The following is a 13073-nucleotide window of genomic DNA, read 5'->3' as shown; positions in this document are numbered from 1 at the left end:
TCTCACATTGTTTACAGAGCCCCAAATTCACCAGTCTTTCTTACTGTGAAATAAAAACTTAGCCACTTTGTTTTAAAAGTTCTTCCTTTCCATTTAATTTTTTGTTCTAATGCACTTTAGAATTACTTAGGTCATGTGACTTTGTTTTAAAAAAAAAAAAAAAATCCTTGGGGCCAGGGATTTAGCTCAGTGGTTTCGCTGCCGCGTAAGCGCCAAGGAGCCAAGTTTGATCCCCGGTACCAAAAAAAAAAAAATTATGGGGCCAGGGATTTAGCTCAGTGGTTTTGCCGCCTGCTGCGCAAGCGCAAGGACCTGAATTCGATCCCTGGTACCCAAAAAAAAAAAAAACCCTTGGTAAAATAAGAACCAAGAGAGTATGTAAAGGTGCATATCTCCAATGATGAATGTCATTATATTGTACATCTAAAATGTACCAATAAAAGGATATCCAAAAAAAAAACAAACCTTGGAATCTTGTTTCCTATTTCATTAAACCCTTAAGCTAACTTAGGGAAAAAATGACATATTTTCATTTAGTTCAGTAAGGTTTTAACATGTTAATTCCAAAATGTTGTATCTAGGAATTGTTGTCGTTGAATGAAATCTGTGAAGGGTAAGATAGTAACTATTGTAGGCTTGGAAGCCCATACAGCCTCTCTTATGACCCTCCATTCTCTGTCCCTGTAGGGCCAAACCAACCACAGGCGAAAAGTAAGCAAATGAGAATAACTGTGTTCTAGTAAAACTTTATTTAGGAACTTCATTTATTTAAGAAATTCGAATTCCATATAGTTTTCATGTGTCTCAAAGTATTATTCACCTTTTGATTTTCTTTCTTAAGCTTTTAAAAATATAAAAACTGTTCTTAGCTTACACGGGTAACAAAAACAGGCAATGAACTAGATACAGCCCACAGATTGTAATTTGCCACCCCATGGTATGGAAAGCAGTTATTGAGTTCCATGTTTATTTAACATTTGATCATCTTACTGCACTCTTATTGGTTAAGATTGAGTCAAAATTCTTTTGGGTTATATAATTAAATAATCATACGATCTACCAAAACTTTGTTTTTCCCTCTGTCTGATATCTATTTCTGTCATTTTGCTGCATTGCCTAAAACTTTCAAAGCAATATTAAACAAAGTGGGGATGGTAGGTAAACTTGTTTTATGTCTGACTTCAATGAGATTGTTTCCAAATTTCTTTGAAGAAGACATTTTACTTGGTGTATAACTGTGAATCACAACACATTAATAGCTTAGGAGTTACATCATTCCACAGTGGGACTTGGGTGCAGAGAGAAACATCTAGTGAGTGAACTGAAGGACTCTTAATGGATGAAAACACATACCAATTCATAGACCTTGGGTATTTCAAATGCAGTATCCTCGGGTTCATCCCCTGTTGGTTCAGGCATCTCACGGAGGAAATCCACAAAATAAGGCTCAGGGAGAATACAAGAGGCTGCTTCAGGGCTGATATTTTCTTCAACTGCACGAATAAGATGTACATTAAACCACTGCTCATCTTCAGGAGTTATAAATCTGAAAGAAAAATATACTAGTCAGGATGCAAAATATGAAAGATCTTTTCTAACTGAACATGGTCTCGGTTCTCAGACCCAACCGTGGACCTTCCTCATCCCTGGACAGGGAAACAAAGGGCTCTGCACTTGGAGAAGAACATTACCCCATCCAAGATGGTCACTACCCACAGAACATACAGATGAATCACTTAGGGGAGCTCAGCGGTCTCTAACACTCGCAACAGGAGTGTAGGCACGATAGTCAATGACAGGTCAGTGTCCTCTTTCTGGGTTTGTGGACACAGTACAAGAAGGTCCTTTTCAGACTTACATCATCCAGGGAGGAGGAAGGGCATTAACATTTGACCAGTACCACCATCTTGTCATACATACTTTGCAACTTTGTGAGCCTGGCGCTATCAGTCATGTATTACTGATGAGGAAACCGAGGTTCAGAAAAGTGACTGAATTTGATGTGAAACCAGATTTCACCACAAGAAAACCTACACAGAGTTCACGATTTTATAAAGTATATCCAATTCTATTTTACTGTTCAATTTTATCAACTCTCTGATGATATGGTGATTTATGAAAATGTACTGTCAGGGCCGGGGATTTAGCTCAGTGGTTTCGCTGCCTGCTGCGCAAGCGCAAGGACCCGAGTTCGATCCCTGGTACCAAAAAAAAAAAGAAAATGTACTGTTACAGTACTTCTCAAGGAAATTGGCAGAGCTTTATTCTTTTTTTCCTTCCCTTTGAGAATACTAGGGTTCAAACCCAGGGCCTCAACCATGCTAGGCAAGCACTCTATCACTGAACTACATCCCCAGCCCTTTTTATGTTTTATTTTGAGAGAAAGTCTCCATGAGTTCTTCAGGCTGGCCTTGAACTTGTGATCCTCCTGGCTCAGCTTCCTGAGTATCTGGGGTTACAGTTGTGCACCTCCAACTGGCAGAGTACTTTCATAAGCCCTAGAAAATTAACACAATACTCTTTATGCTACTGCAAGTACAGTGGACCTTCATGTTACCACCAGCCTGACGACCGAACAACTTGGGTTACGACCAGAATTTTAGTTTTAATTTTTGACTAGAGTATTGAGTTATGACCCAAATGTTGGCCGCTTGTGCTTCCAGATGGTCTCAGATACTGATTTAACCATTCAAGAGTTCTGGAAAGAACATGACAGCATCCTTTCCTGTGTGGGGTTAACTGAGAAATCCTGGCCCAGTGTCTCTCTAAGGACATTGAGATCTGCCTGATACAGGAGAGAGACTTTGAAGGCTGTGTAGAGGAGCCTGAGCCTCAAATGACCAACCTGAGTTACAATCAGCCCTCAGGAATGAATTAAGTTCGTAAGTCAAGGGACAGGTGTATAAACTTCTTAAGTCATTCATTTAACTTCAACTGTTGTGATTTATACCTGTCTGCAATTACTCTGTTGCATTCATGTTTGAAAAGCGACATGAGGACAGGGAGCGAGTCACACTCCTCAGCTTTTACGGTTAACATTCCTTGCCAAATTCTGGAAAGATCTCGAAGATTGAAGATATAATGAAATTTAGAAGGAGTTGGCAGCATCTTCACCTAGAGACAAAAAAAAAAATAGTGCTCTCAGATAAAATTAGCTTTCAGATAAAATTAAAAGTAGAAGTGCTTAAGAACTAGTCTATTTCACAACTCCTATTTCAAGTAAAATAGGCTGAGTAATAAATCAAGATTAAGTTTATATTTTTGTCACAGTACTGGTAGAAAAAATACATCATAAATAAAACAAACAGAATTTAAAAGGCCATAACCTCTTGAATAGGGTAGATTCAAGAATAATGCACCAGATGGCACATTCCAATGCCTTGTTCCACTACCATTAGTTGGCTTTAAATAAGACATTTTCCCCTGAATTCTTAAGAACTCTATGAATTATGGGTAAAGTCATTCCTAACCATTATTAACTAGAATACATATGGAAATACATCATAACAAAAAATGGAACTTGAACTGGCTGTCATGCAGGTAAGAATAATGAATGTTCACTTCTCAAGTCAATAATGACCATCCCCCATAGATCACTTTGATTAAGGTCCTTGATGTGTTTGGATTTCCATAAATATATTTCCATAACATAACCTGGATTTCACTGTCCAGATCCCACTCAATCCACCCTTCATACACTCGCATATCTGTAATAAACTGACAAGGCTGACATGCAGCTGTAATAGATGACTTTCTGTTCTTATATCTGAACACCAAGACAGTATTCAGCCACACTAATCTGTTTACTATTTCTACAACTTCTACAATGTAAAAAAGCAAATCTATAACAGTACCACAATCTTACCCAGAGAGATGTCCGTTAAGGGTTACTTAAAGTGCTGTAGGTGTGGAAAGCTTTGTGGGCTATTTATGAAGGTCAACATTGGTATCACTGGCATCATTTTTGAAAGTAAATACAATAATCATGCTGGTGACACAAAGCAAATTCCCCACAAGATTAGTTTAGGAAAGCACCTGCTTTCCTCAGCCCCAGTTATGTATGAAGAAAGTGCCCTGCTGAGTTTGCAGAGTAATTTTTACTGGCTAATTCACAGTGCAAGTTAAAAGCAGCAGGTAGCATGGGGAGATGAAATGAAGAGAAGTGTCATCTTCTCCATCCCCTTTCAATTTCCCTCCTTGCTCAGACCCACTCCAAGATAAAATGTTCATTTTACCCACCAAAATAGAAGATGTACATTTATATTATAATTATGTAGACAAATACTCAAAAGGATAAGGTTGTACATACACTGATTTTTTTTCTACATGTTGAAAGACCATGACTGTGATTGCAACCATTGGGAGGTGAATTTTGTTAAAGAGAATTTTATTTTTTTAAAAAAATTCTTCCTTTCCTTCTTATTCTCATCTATTAACCTCCTTCTTTTTCTCTCTTCTATTTCCCCTTCATTTTTGTCTTCTTCTTTCTTTTTCTCATCTGCTCTTGCTTTAAAGTCATATAAGGAAATACAAAGGTGAGTTGATGTACAAGGTAGGAAGTTTACAGAGCCCTTTGTGAAGATGGGAGATTTGAAGGAAAGATACAGAGAAAGTAGCTTCTTTGGAGGTGGGAGGGGAGAAAGATTCATTCATTTTCTCATTGTCTGTGCACTTCCCACTGCGCTTAGGAAGATGCCACAAAGAAGAGACAGCTACCTCTGCCACTATCAATGACAGCTACTTCTGCTACCAACAGTGATGCTCCCATTCCCACAGGGGGGCCTGATGATAAACAGGAAGTAAAAACATTAATAAAAAAAAACAGGCGAATAATAATGCAAATGTGATAGTTAAAAGATAAAGTAGGGCCAGGAGACAGATAATGACTAGTATGGGGACCTGGGCACTTTTTTTATAGGACAGTCCAAGAAAGTCCCTCTGAAGATAAGAATGACCAGAATAAGCAAAACAAATTGTAAGGGCCTGGCCACATGAGAAACCTGCATGATCCAGGAGCATAAGAACGGCAGCTCAGCTGGAGCAGGGGACGAGGAGGAGAGAGGTGCACAGGCTCAGCTCAGATGGGTTCACTGTAACACCGGGCACCCACTGGTGGTTTTAAGAAACACTACCAAGCTGGGAATGATGGCTCCCTCCTATAATCCCAGCTACTTGGGAGGCTGAGGCAGGAGGATCTCAAGTTTGAGCCTAGTCTAGGCAATTGAGTGACTTAGTGAGACCCTGTTTCAAAATAAAAAGGGCTAAGGTTGTAGCTCAGTGGTAATGCTCCCCAGAGTTTGATCTCTAGTATTGAAAAGAAAAGGGCAACATATTTAAACATTAGGGTTGGGTAAAACATTAGGGTTATGTAGAGAAGAGAGTCCAGGAAGGGAAGAAGCAAACGAGGAGACTGGGTAAGAGGTTCCTCAAGGCCCAGAGGACTGACACTAAAAGCACACATCAGGATGGTCATCATGGCCGTGCTCATCTTTGGGGTATATTTTGAAGGTGACATCACTGAGACTTGCTGATGGGGGGGTCAGTGAGACAGATAAATCAAGCATGGTGCCCTGGGTTTTGGCCGGAGTGACAGGATAGCGGGGTTGCTATTAACTAAGATGCCAAATTCTGAAGCTCATATTTAAGGACATTTAAGAATTCTTATTGGACATGTTAACTTCGAGTTAGAAATAGGTCTAGTCCAGGAGGATGGGTGTGGCGCACATCTGTAATCCCGGCGCTCAGGGGCTGAAGCAGGAGGAGCACCATGAATTCAAGGTCAGCTTTAAGTGAGTTTAAAACCAGCCTGAACTACATAGTGAGACCTTGTCCCCCTCAAAAAAGAAATCAGTCTACAGTCAAGCAGCAAGGCCTAGAATGACTGTATGAAGTTTGAAGTCACCGACACAGAGGCTGTGTTCAAAACTTGGAGCAAGGTGAGGTCATCTAGGGAGAAAATGCAGGTAGAGCAGTGGGCCCGGCATTCAAACCAGGAGTATAACGAGGGGAAACTAAAGTAGTCAGTAAATTAGGAGGAAAATCAAGAGTTTGAGGGCCTTCCAAAGCCCAAGGGAGAAAGTACTCAGAGGGATTCTTTACATCAAAAACTCTTAAAAGTCAAGTAAGAAAAAGAAGAAAGTTGGAGCTGGCAGGATTGAGGTCTTTGGGGACCTGCTGAGAGCAGTGGGAAGGAAGGCTTCTGCAAAGTGTGCTCAAGAGGTAGGGAGAGGTGAGCAGGTGGAGCCAGGAAAGCTTTGGATAACAAAGGAAACTAACAGGGAGGCACCTGGAAGGCCAGAGTGCTTCACAAAACCATCTCGACATGCACATTAAATTAAGTAAGAGCTCTACTGGAAAACCGATGGGTCCCACCACAGAAAAATATCTCAGGCACTCATTTCTTAGTTTCTTTAAAAGAGACAAAGCAGCATGTGCACAAAGGCCCTCTTCGAACAAAGAGCAGGGCCCTAGTGAGCAGAACTGATCTCAAGGAGGCTTCAGGGAGGAGGCTGCATTTCACAGGATTGCCCAACTCCTCTGGGATCCGGATCATTCTGCATCCAGAATTCTCAGTCAACCAAGGAATCTGAAAGCTTGGCACACGCCCGGTTTCCAAGGACACAGGCATCTGGCCAGATGTGTCTAACTGGCTTAATTAATGCATAGCAAACTATGAATTATCTCCTTTGACACGTTTTTTTTTTTTGCAAACAGACCTACCTACCCCTTAAATTTCAGACCTACCCTAATGGCCTTAAATAACATGATGAGGTTTGCTGAGCTCTACTTAGGGCTCTGACTTGTGTGTTAAAAATCCAGCCTACTTTGTTAAGAACATTTCCATCCATTTGTGAATTCACACCTCATCCCCAATTAGGACTTCAAGTCTCAGTCAGCTGAGAATATCTGGAAATCCATGTATTAACTCAAGTCAATAAACATGTGCGTGACTGACACAGTTTGGTGGAGGGAGACAGACGTACAAGGAAAGAGGTACAAATCAGAGTAACAAGTGGAAAAGCAATGTTCTCATTTCAGCAAAATTCTCCTTTATCTCTCATGTCATGTCTGGTTTACAGTAATATCTCATACATATGGAAAGCATCATTCAGTTAGAATATTTGCTCTCCGGAAGGAAAAGGTGTCAAATCTATTTGAGCACCTAATTTGTCTTTTCTCAAAAAACACCATTACGCATGATGTTTGATAACTTAATGAGCCACCATGAGACTGGGGCAGAAAAACAGTTGACTTCTTAAAAAATTATGGACAACAATCCATTCTGTACCTTGGTCCACTGCCATAGCACTCTGCCCGCCGTGACTAAATTCGCAATCATCTCACATACTTCAAGTTTGAACTTTCTACAAGGATCAAAGTATCCACAGCCAATAAGTCCTGGAAAATAACAAAGATTGAAAGTAGAGGCTTACAAAAGGATTACCAAGGTGCATGTTTATCCCAGTGAATAAATCATTACAAGATCGACTCAACTGGGGATGCTAAGACTATCTCTCAAGGGATTAGCTAAGACTAGGAGTTGGCAGTGGCTCGGGGAAGCTTAGTAATGAGCGCATTATATGCATTATCTCCTTTAATCCTCCTGGTGCCCCATGAGAAGTTATATGTGATAGACATTATTATTATTATTATTACTCCCGTTCTAACTCAAGCTTAGTGATATCTTTACGGTCTCAGATTCATCCAGGTGAATCTGAGATGTGAACCCAAGCAGCCTGGCTCGGGAGTCTAGAAGCTGGAAAAAGGCTTAGAAACAACTTTCTCATCTTACAGAGAAGGAGACTAGGTCCAGACAGGGAAAACAAACTGTCCAAGGTCACGTGGATTGGTTGCTGGCAGAACTGAAAGAGGACCTAGCCGCAGTCTGTCAACTCTGGCCTGGCCTAGCCAGGTAGCCGTGCCCAGGGACAGCGGGCACGGTGACAGTTGCATATCACTCTGGGGAAGGACTGGGCTGTAGAGTTACGGAATATTCTCAAAGCCTCAAGATGCCTTTGATTCAGGCAGCAAGAAGAGATCTGCTTTACTTCTCTCCAGAGAGACTTTACATTGAGGAGTATGTTCGGTTCTGAGCAAGTGTGTTCAGGGGAATGTGAATACACCTATCTGCTCAGAGACACACAGCAGGTTTGTGAAGGGCAGACAGAGCACACTAAATGGGCAGGTTCATTTACACAGACTGAAGAACTGCCTTGGGAAAACATGAACTTGCCCTCCAAAATCATGATGGGTTGTGCTAGATGCCCCAAAGGGATTGTGGCTTCCTGCAGTGATGTATTCTAGATTTTCACCTTCCTGTGGGACAAATGTTAGAATCATGGGACCCAGAATCAGACAACAGGGATTAACGCCTCAGCTCTGCCATGCACCAGCTAAGTGGCCTTGACTGGGCTGCTATTTCACTTCTCTGAGCCTCACTTTCTGGAATTATACATTTCTCTGTGATTTGCTTCTTACCAGCCAACACTGTCCTTCTGGGCTTCATCCATATTGAAGTCTGTAGCTGCATTCATTCATTTTCACTGCTGTACAATGCTACAATTTGTGCTTTTGCCACAATCTACTTACCCAACATTAGTGGCAATGAGCATGTGGGTTATTTCAAGATTGTGCTGCCAACAAACACACTGTTCTATGAACACACTTGGGTAAGTCGTCTGGAGTGCATACGTAAAATCAACTACAAAAGAATTGGGGGCCTAAACATGGAAGACAACACTATATGACGTTTGGAAGAAGATACAGGATAAGATCTATGTGATGTCTGGGTAGGAAAGGACTTTATACCCCAAATGCACAAATCATACTGGAAAAAATTTTAAATTGGTAGATTTCTAGCAGTGGAACTGGTGGGACATGCACATGTTCTACTTTACCAATAACAATGCCAAACCACTATCCACAGGGCTTGTTTGGGGCAATTTACACCCCCACCAATGGGAGAGGAGAGTTTCAGCTGCTTCAACACTCTCACTATACTTTTGTCAGACTCTCTCATTTTTTGTCAATATAGGGGGTATAAAATAGCATTTCCTTGGCATTATAATCTGTATTTTTCCCAAATCCTTATGATGTTTATGATCTATATATTTGTTTATTGGCCCTTTAGCTTCCCCTTTGTAAAATATCTTGAGTTTTGCCCATTTTTATATGGGGTTATTTGATTTTTGCTGATCATTTCACAGGATTTCTTTAGTATTCAGAATACTAATTTTGCATTATGACATGTGTTAAAAATTTCTTACTTCTACCTTAAGGCTTGCCTTTTTAGCCTTTGAATGAAATTTTTAAATGAAGAAAAGCTCTTAATTTTAATCTAGTGAACTTATACTTTTTTTCTTTGTTTTTGTGCTTTCTGTCTCTTATTTAAGAAGTCTTTTCCTACTTAGCGGTCGTTCAGATCTTTCCCTATATTTTCTTCCAAATACATTACAGCTTCGTCTTCCATATTTAAGTCCTTAGCCCATCTCTATTTGATTTTGTACTTGATGTGAAGTAGAGAGCTCTAATTTCAATTGTTTTTCCCTAAGAATTTGGAATAGCTGCACTGGAATGTACCACTTATTGAAAATCTACCGTTTCCCTGCTGATCTACAACATTTGCTGTATTAAGAAATTAATGTTCATCTAATTTAATAGATCCATCTAATGCACAGGTCCATTTCTTTTGTATGTGTATCATTTTTGACAGTGCAATTTAAGTATGCCTAAATTTGGTGCCAAATATCTTTCCTTCATTAACATGACAAAGTGCTGCATTTTGATATATTATTATTATTGTTAATCTGTGATGGATGTGGATGTGCTGGCATTCATTAGCAGAAATTTCCCTATTAAGCATGTCAAAGAAAAACAAAACACAAAGCTTCTTTTACCTCTAAGGTCAACCTTCAGCAAGGCTATTTCTAAATATCTCTCAGTCTTAGAATAGGCCATACACATGAGTCATCTTACCAATTAGGCTCTCTTTCCTGGTGGTTAGCTCTCCATTTCAGATATTTAATCCCTGTTTTCTTTTTTTTTTTTCTTTTCTCCGGTACTGGGAATCGAACTCAGGGCCTTGCGATTTCCCAGCAGGCACGGCAAGGCTGAGCTACATCCCCAGTTCTTAATCCCTATTCTGACAGGGCCTTTTGGGCTCTTACAGTTTTGCACAGTTAGGTCGATTATGTAATGCAATAAAAAAGTAAATACCAAGGATACTCTTACCAAAAATTTTGTCTATTGATGCATTTGAAGGCAATGTGCAATTAAACACGGTGAATTGTCTTTTTAAACGTTGGGGAATATCATTCCGACCTCCTCCGGGATGAATCATTGCTGCTATGAGCTGCACATCCACAACAGTAGTAAAGTCTCCAGGCTTATCCAAGCTATACATGCCTTTCATTTCCATCATCTGCCGCACAATCTCATTAGTTATCTGAAAATTTATACGAATATTTTAGTAACATATCACTATCATACTCCTCTATAGCTCCTACAAAACAGTACAGATGAGATGAACAGAAAAACATTCAGCTCCTAAAAGGAATGTCAATGATCACCTTCAAGACAATTTGACTCACAGGATGCTGCCCATGAACTCAAAGCCATAAGTTAAATGTGTCTGGTGCCAGTACAGCGTGACCTTGTGCCCTTCACTACATTGATAAAACTAATCTCCAAGTAAATTTACATAGATGATTGTGAGATATCTGGAACGATGGCAATAGCACTTAGGGTTACAACAAGTTCTACTATAGAGATCGTTCATACTCAACACTCCAAAATACTCTAGGTCAGAATGTAAGATGGTTTCCGCCTAAGCTTTCAGTATTATATTCCTGAAATTTTTTTTCCAGTACTGGGAAATGAACCCAGGACCTTGCGCTTGCCAGGCAGGTGAGATGCCACTGAGCTACGTCCCCCAGCCCCTGAATGTTTTGACCTGGGGTCTGTGTGCTCATTTCGCCTTCTCTGTAGCTTCTAATACTTCCTCCTTCTTGAAAGTTGTTCCTTTCTTGATTTCAGAGGCTCATCTTGAGACCCCTGGATTGCTTTCCAAACCACTCTCTACCCACCCATCCCTGAGCTCTGTACTTGCCCATTTTGCTTCTCACTACTCCAAAGGATGCCATGTCAACCTATGCCCTGAAGAATCTCAACCCGGTAGCTCTAGCTTCAGGTTCCCTTCTAAGCTCTATGCCTGTGTATCCAAGTCCTTCTGGGCATGTTGAAGTGGATGGCACACAATCATCTCAGTTAGTCCTCCTTATTCAACCAAGTTTAATGAGTGATGACTGTGCCAGTCTCTTTGGTAGCACAGATGAAACCCTCCGTCTTCATGGAGCCTATGTTCTTGTGGTGGGAGACAAAACGTACAATATGTGCTTGTAAATAAAAGGATGTACTTTAAGACTTTTGAAGAAAACAAAGCAGAGAAAGGAAATAGGAAGTTCTCTAGGGGTAACTGAGTTTGGAGAGCAGGGGAAGCTTTACATCATGTGACATATTAGCCAACATCTGAGGGAGGTGAGAAAAGAAACCACTTAGCTATCTAGGAAAAGAGTGCTCCAGGCAATGGGAGCAGCAAATGCAGAGATGCTGAGTAAACATCGTATCAAGTGTGTGAAAGAATCCGTAAATGTGGCTGGAGCAGAGTTATGCAGAGGGAAGATCAAAGAAGCCGGGGTCTCTGGTCATGGTAAGGAGGCTGGCACTGAAATTCTATGAGTCTCAGAGGATTCTGCACAAAGAATGTGCCACAATCTGACTCATGTTTTAACTGGTTTCTGATCTGAGATTAGTCTGAGAGGAGCAAGGGAAACAGAGACAATGGGGAGGCATTTGTAATGGTCATGAAGAGAGACCGTGGTGACAGGCACCAGGTGGTAGCAACGGAGGTCAAATTTTGGATATGGTTTGAAGATAGAGCCAACATGATTTCCTAACAGACTCAAGGTGGGGCTGCCATTTCCTGAGACAAGAAGCTACTGGAGGAGCAGATTTGGGACATTACATTTGAGATCCACCTAGACATTCTTAGCTGGACAAATGAGTGTGGAATTCAGGAGCTCTGTAGCTTATAGATGATGGGAGTGACAAGATCTAAACACCCACCCACTCTCCCCCACTTCTAGGAACTGCTGGGGTGGACCTGCACCGGAGTAGAGCAGTACCATGCAGGACTGTTCAGGAATTCATCTTAGAATGACCACTGAGGTTCCAATGGTATCAAGGGTGAACAGGGATAAAGAGGGCACAGGGCCAGTCCTGGTGCTCACTCCTGGAGACACTGGTAAGGTCCTCTAACAGGAGGTTGAGAGATGACTGCAGCCAGGGTCTCAGTGTGTGGCAAAGTTAATAAAGTATTTTTTAAACATCAGGTAGTCCTCAGAGAATCGGTGCAGAGTAAGAGGTCAGAACAAGGAGGGCATCCTAGATGACGGCAGAAGTGAGAGGGGAGCCAGAAAAAACACCGAAAGCATGTAGCCAAAGACACATGAGGGAGCTGTGGAAAACAGGGAGAGCTTTCAAGAAGGTGGAAGTCAAAAAAATGAATTGCCAGCAGTCTTAATAACATGCAGGTTACTGATATAAAGAAAAACACCGATTAAGCATCATCTATGTGAAATATCTGAGTCATACCTGATCTCCCCACTCATTAATCACAGGCATATTAATATCATCAATAAATACAGTCATTTTTCTCCCTCCTGGTGGCCCATATGTGCTTCCCATCCGCTTATCCACATAGCTTTCAATGGTCCTCTAGGGAAAAGGAAATGGTTTGTCTTATTCATTGATCCATATTCATATAAAGGTGAGTAATTTTTCAGAGTAGAATAACATTATCTTATGCATTAAGTATAAATATAATTATTATAATATATGGTTAAAATGTTTAAAAAGTGATGGGATGTCAGTCTTTAATTTATATTAAAATAGATGTGCTCCAGTAGTCAATTCAGCCTCAATAATAGGTCAAAGCATGCTATCTGGATTTGGCTCCAACTTCAGCCATACGAAAGCTGACTAACTGAATGCCAAGCAGAGCCTCAGTGTTTTTG

The 13073-nt window shown here is 40.8% G+C and overlaps 1 protein-coding gene across 1 annotated transcript in view; it reads right to left on the bottom strand.

The window, feature by feature from the left end:
- The window catches only part of Dnah8 (dynein axonemal heavy chain 8), a 262037-nt gene that overhangs the window by 126436 nt on the left and 122528 nt on the right, over positions 1–13073 (bottom strand). Inside the window, exons 56-60 of the mRNA XM_087184476.1 lie at positions 12652–12774; positions 10231–10444; positions 7289–7398; positions 2951–3114; positions 1354–1546 (exon numbers count right to left, since the gene is read on the bottom strand). Coding sequence (XP_087040602.1) covers positions 1354–1546; positions 2951–3114; positions 7289–7398; positions 10231–10444; positions 12652–12774 — 804 coding nt within the window. The remainder of the gene's footprint in view (positions 1–1353; positions 1547–2950; positions 3115–7288; positions 7399–10230; positions 10445–12651; positions 12775–13073) is intronic.

The sequence above is a fragment of the Heterocephalus glaber genome, unplaced genomic scaffold (genome assembly GCF_053883595.1).
Source record: "Heterocephalus glaber isolate CG9 unplaced genomic scaffold, H.glaber_assembly_v1.0 deba00001497, whole genome shotgun sequence".
In the NCBI taxonomy this organism is placed as follows: domain Eukaryota; kingdom Metazoa; phylum Chordata; class Mammalia; order Rodentia; family Bathyergidae; genus Heterocephalus; species Heterocephalus glaber.
The sequence above is the reverse complement of the archived record's forward strand: the minus strand, read 5'-3'. Positions and strand labels throughout refer to the sequence as shown.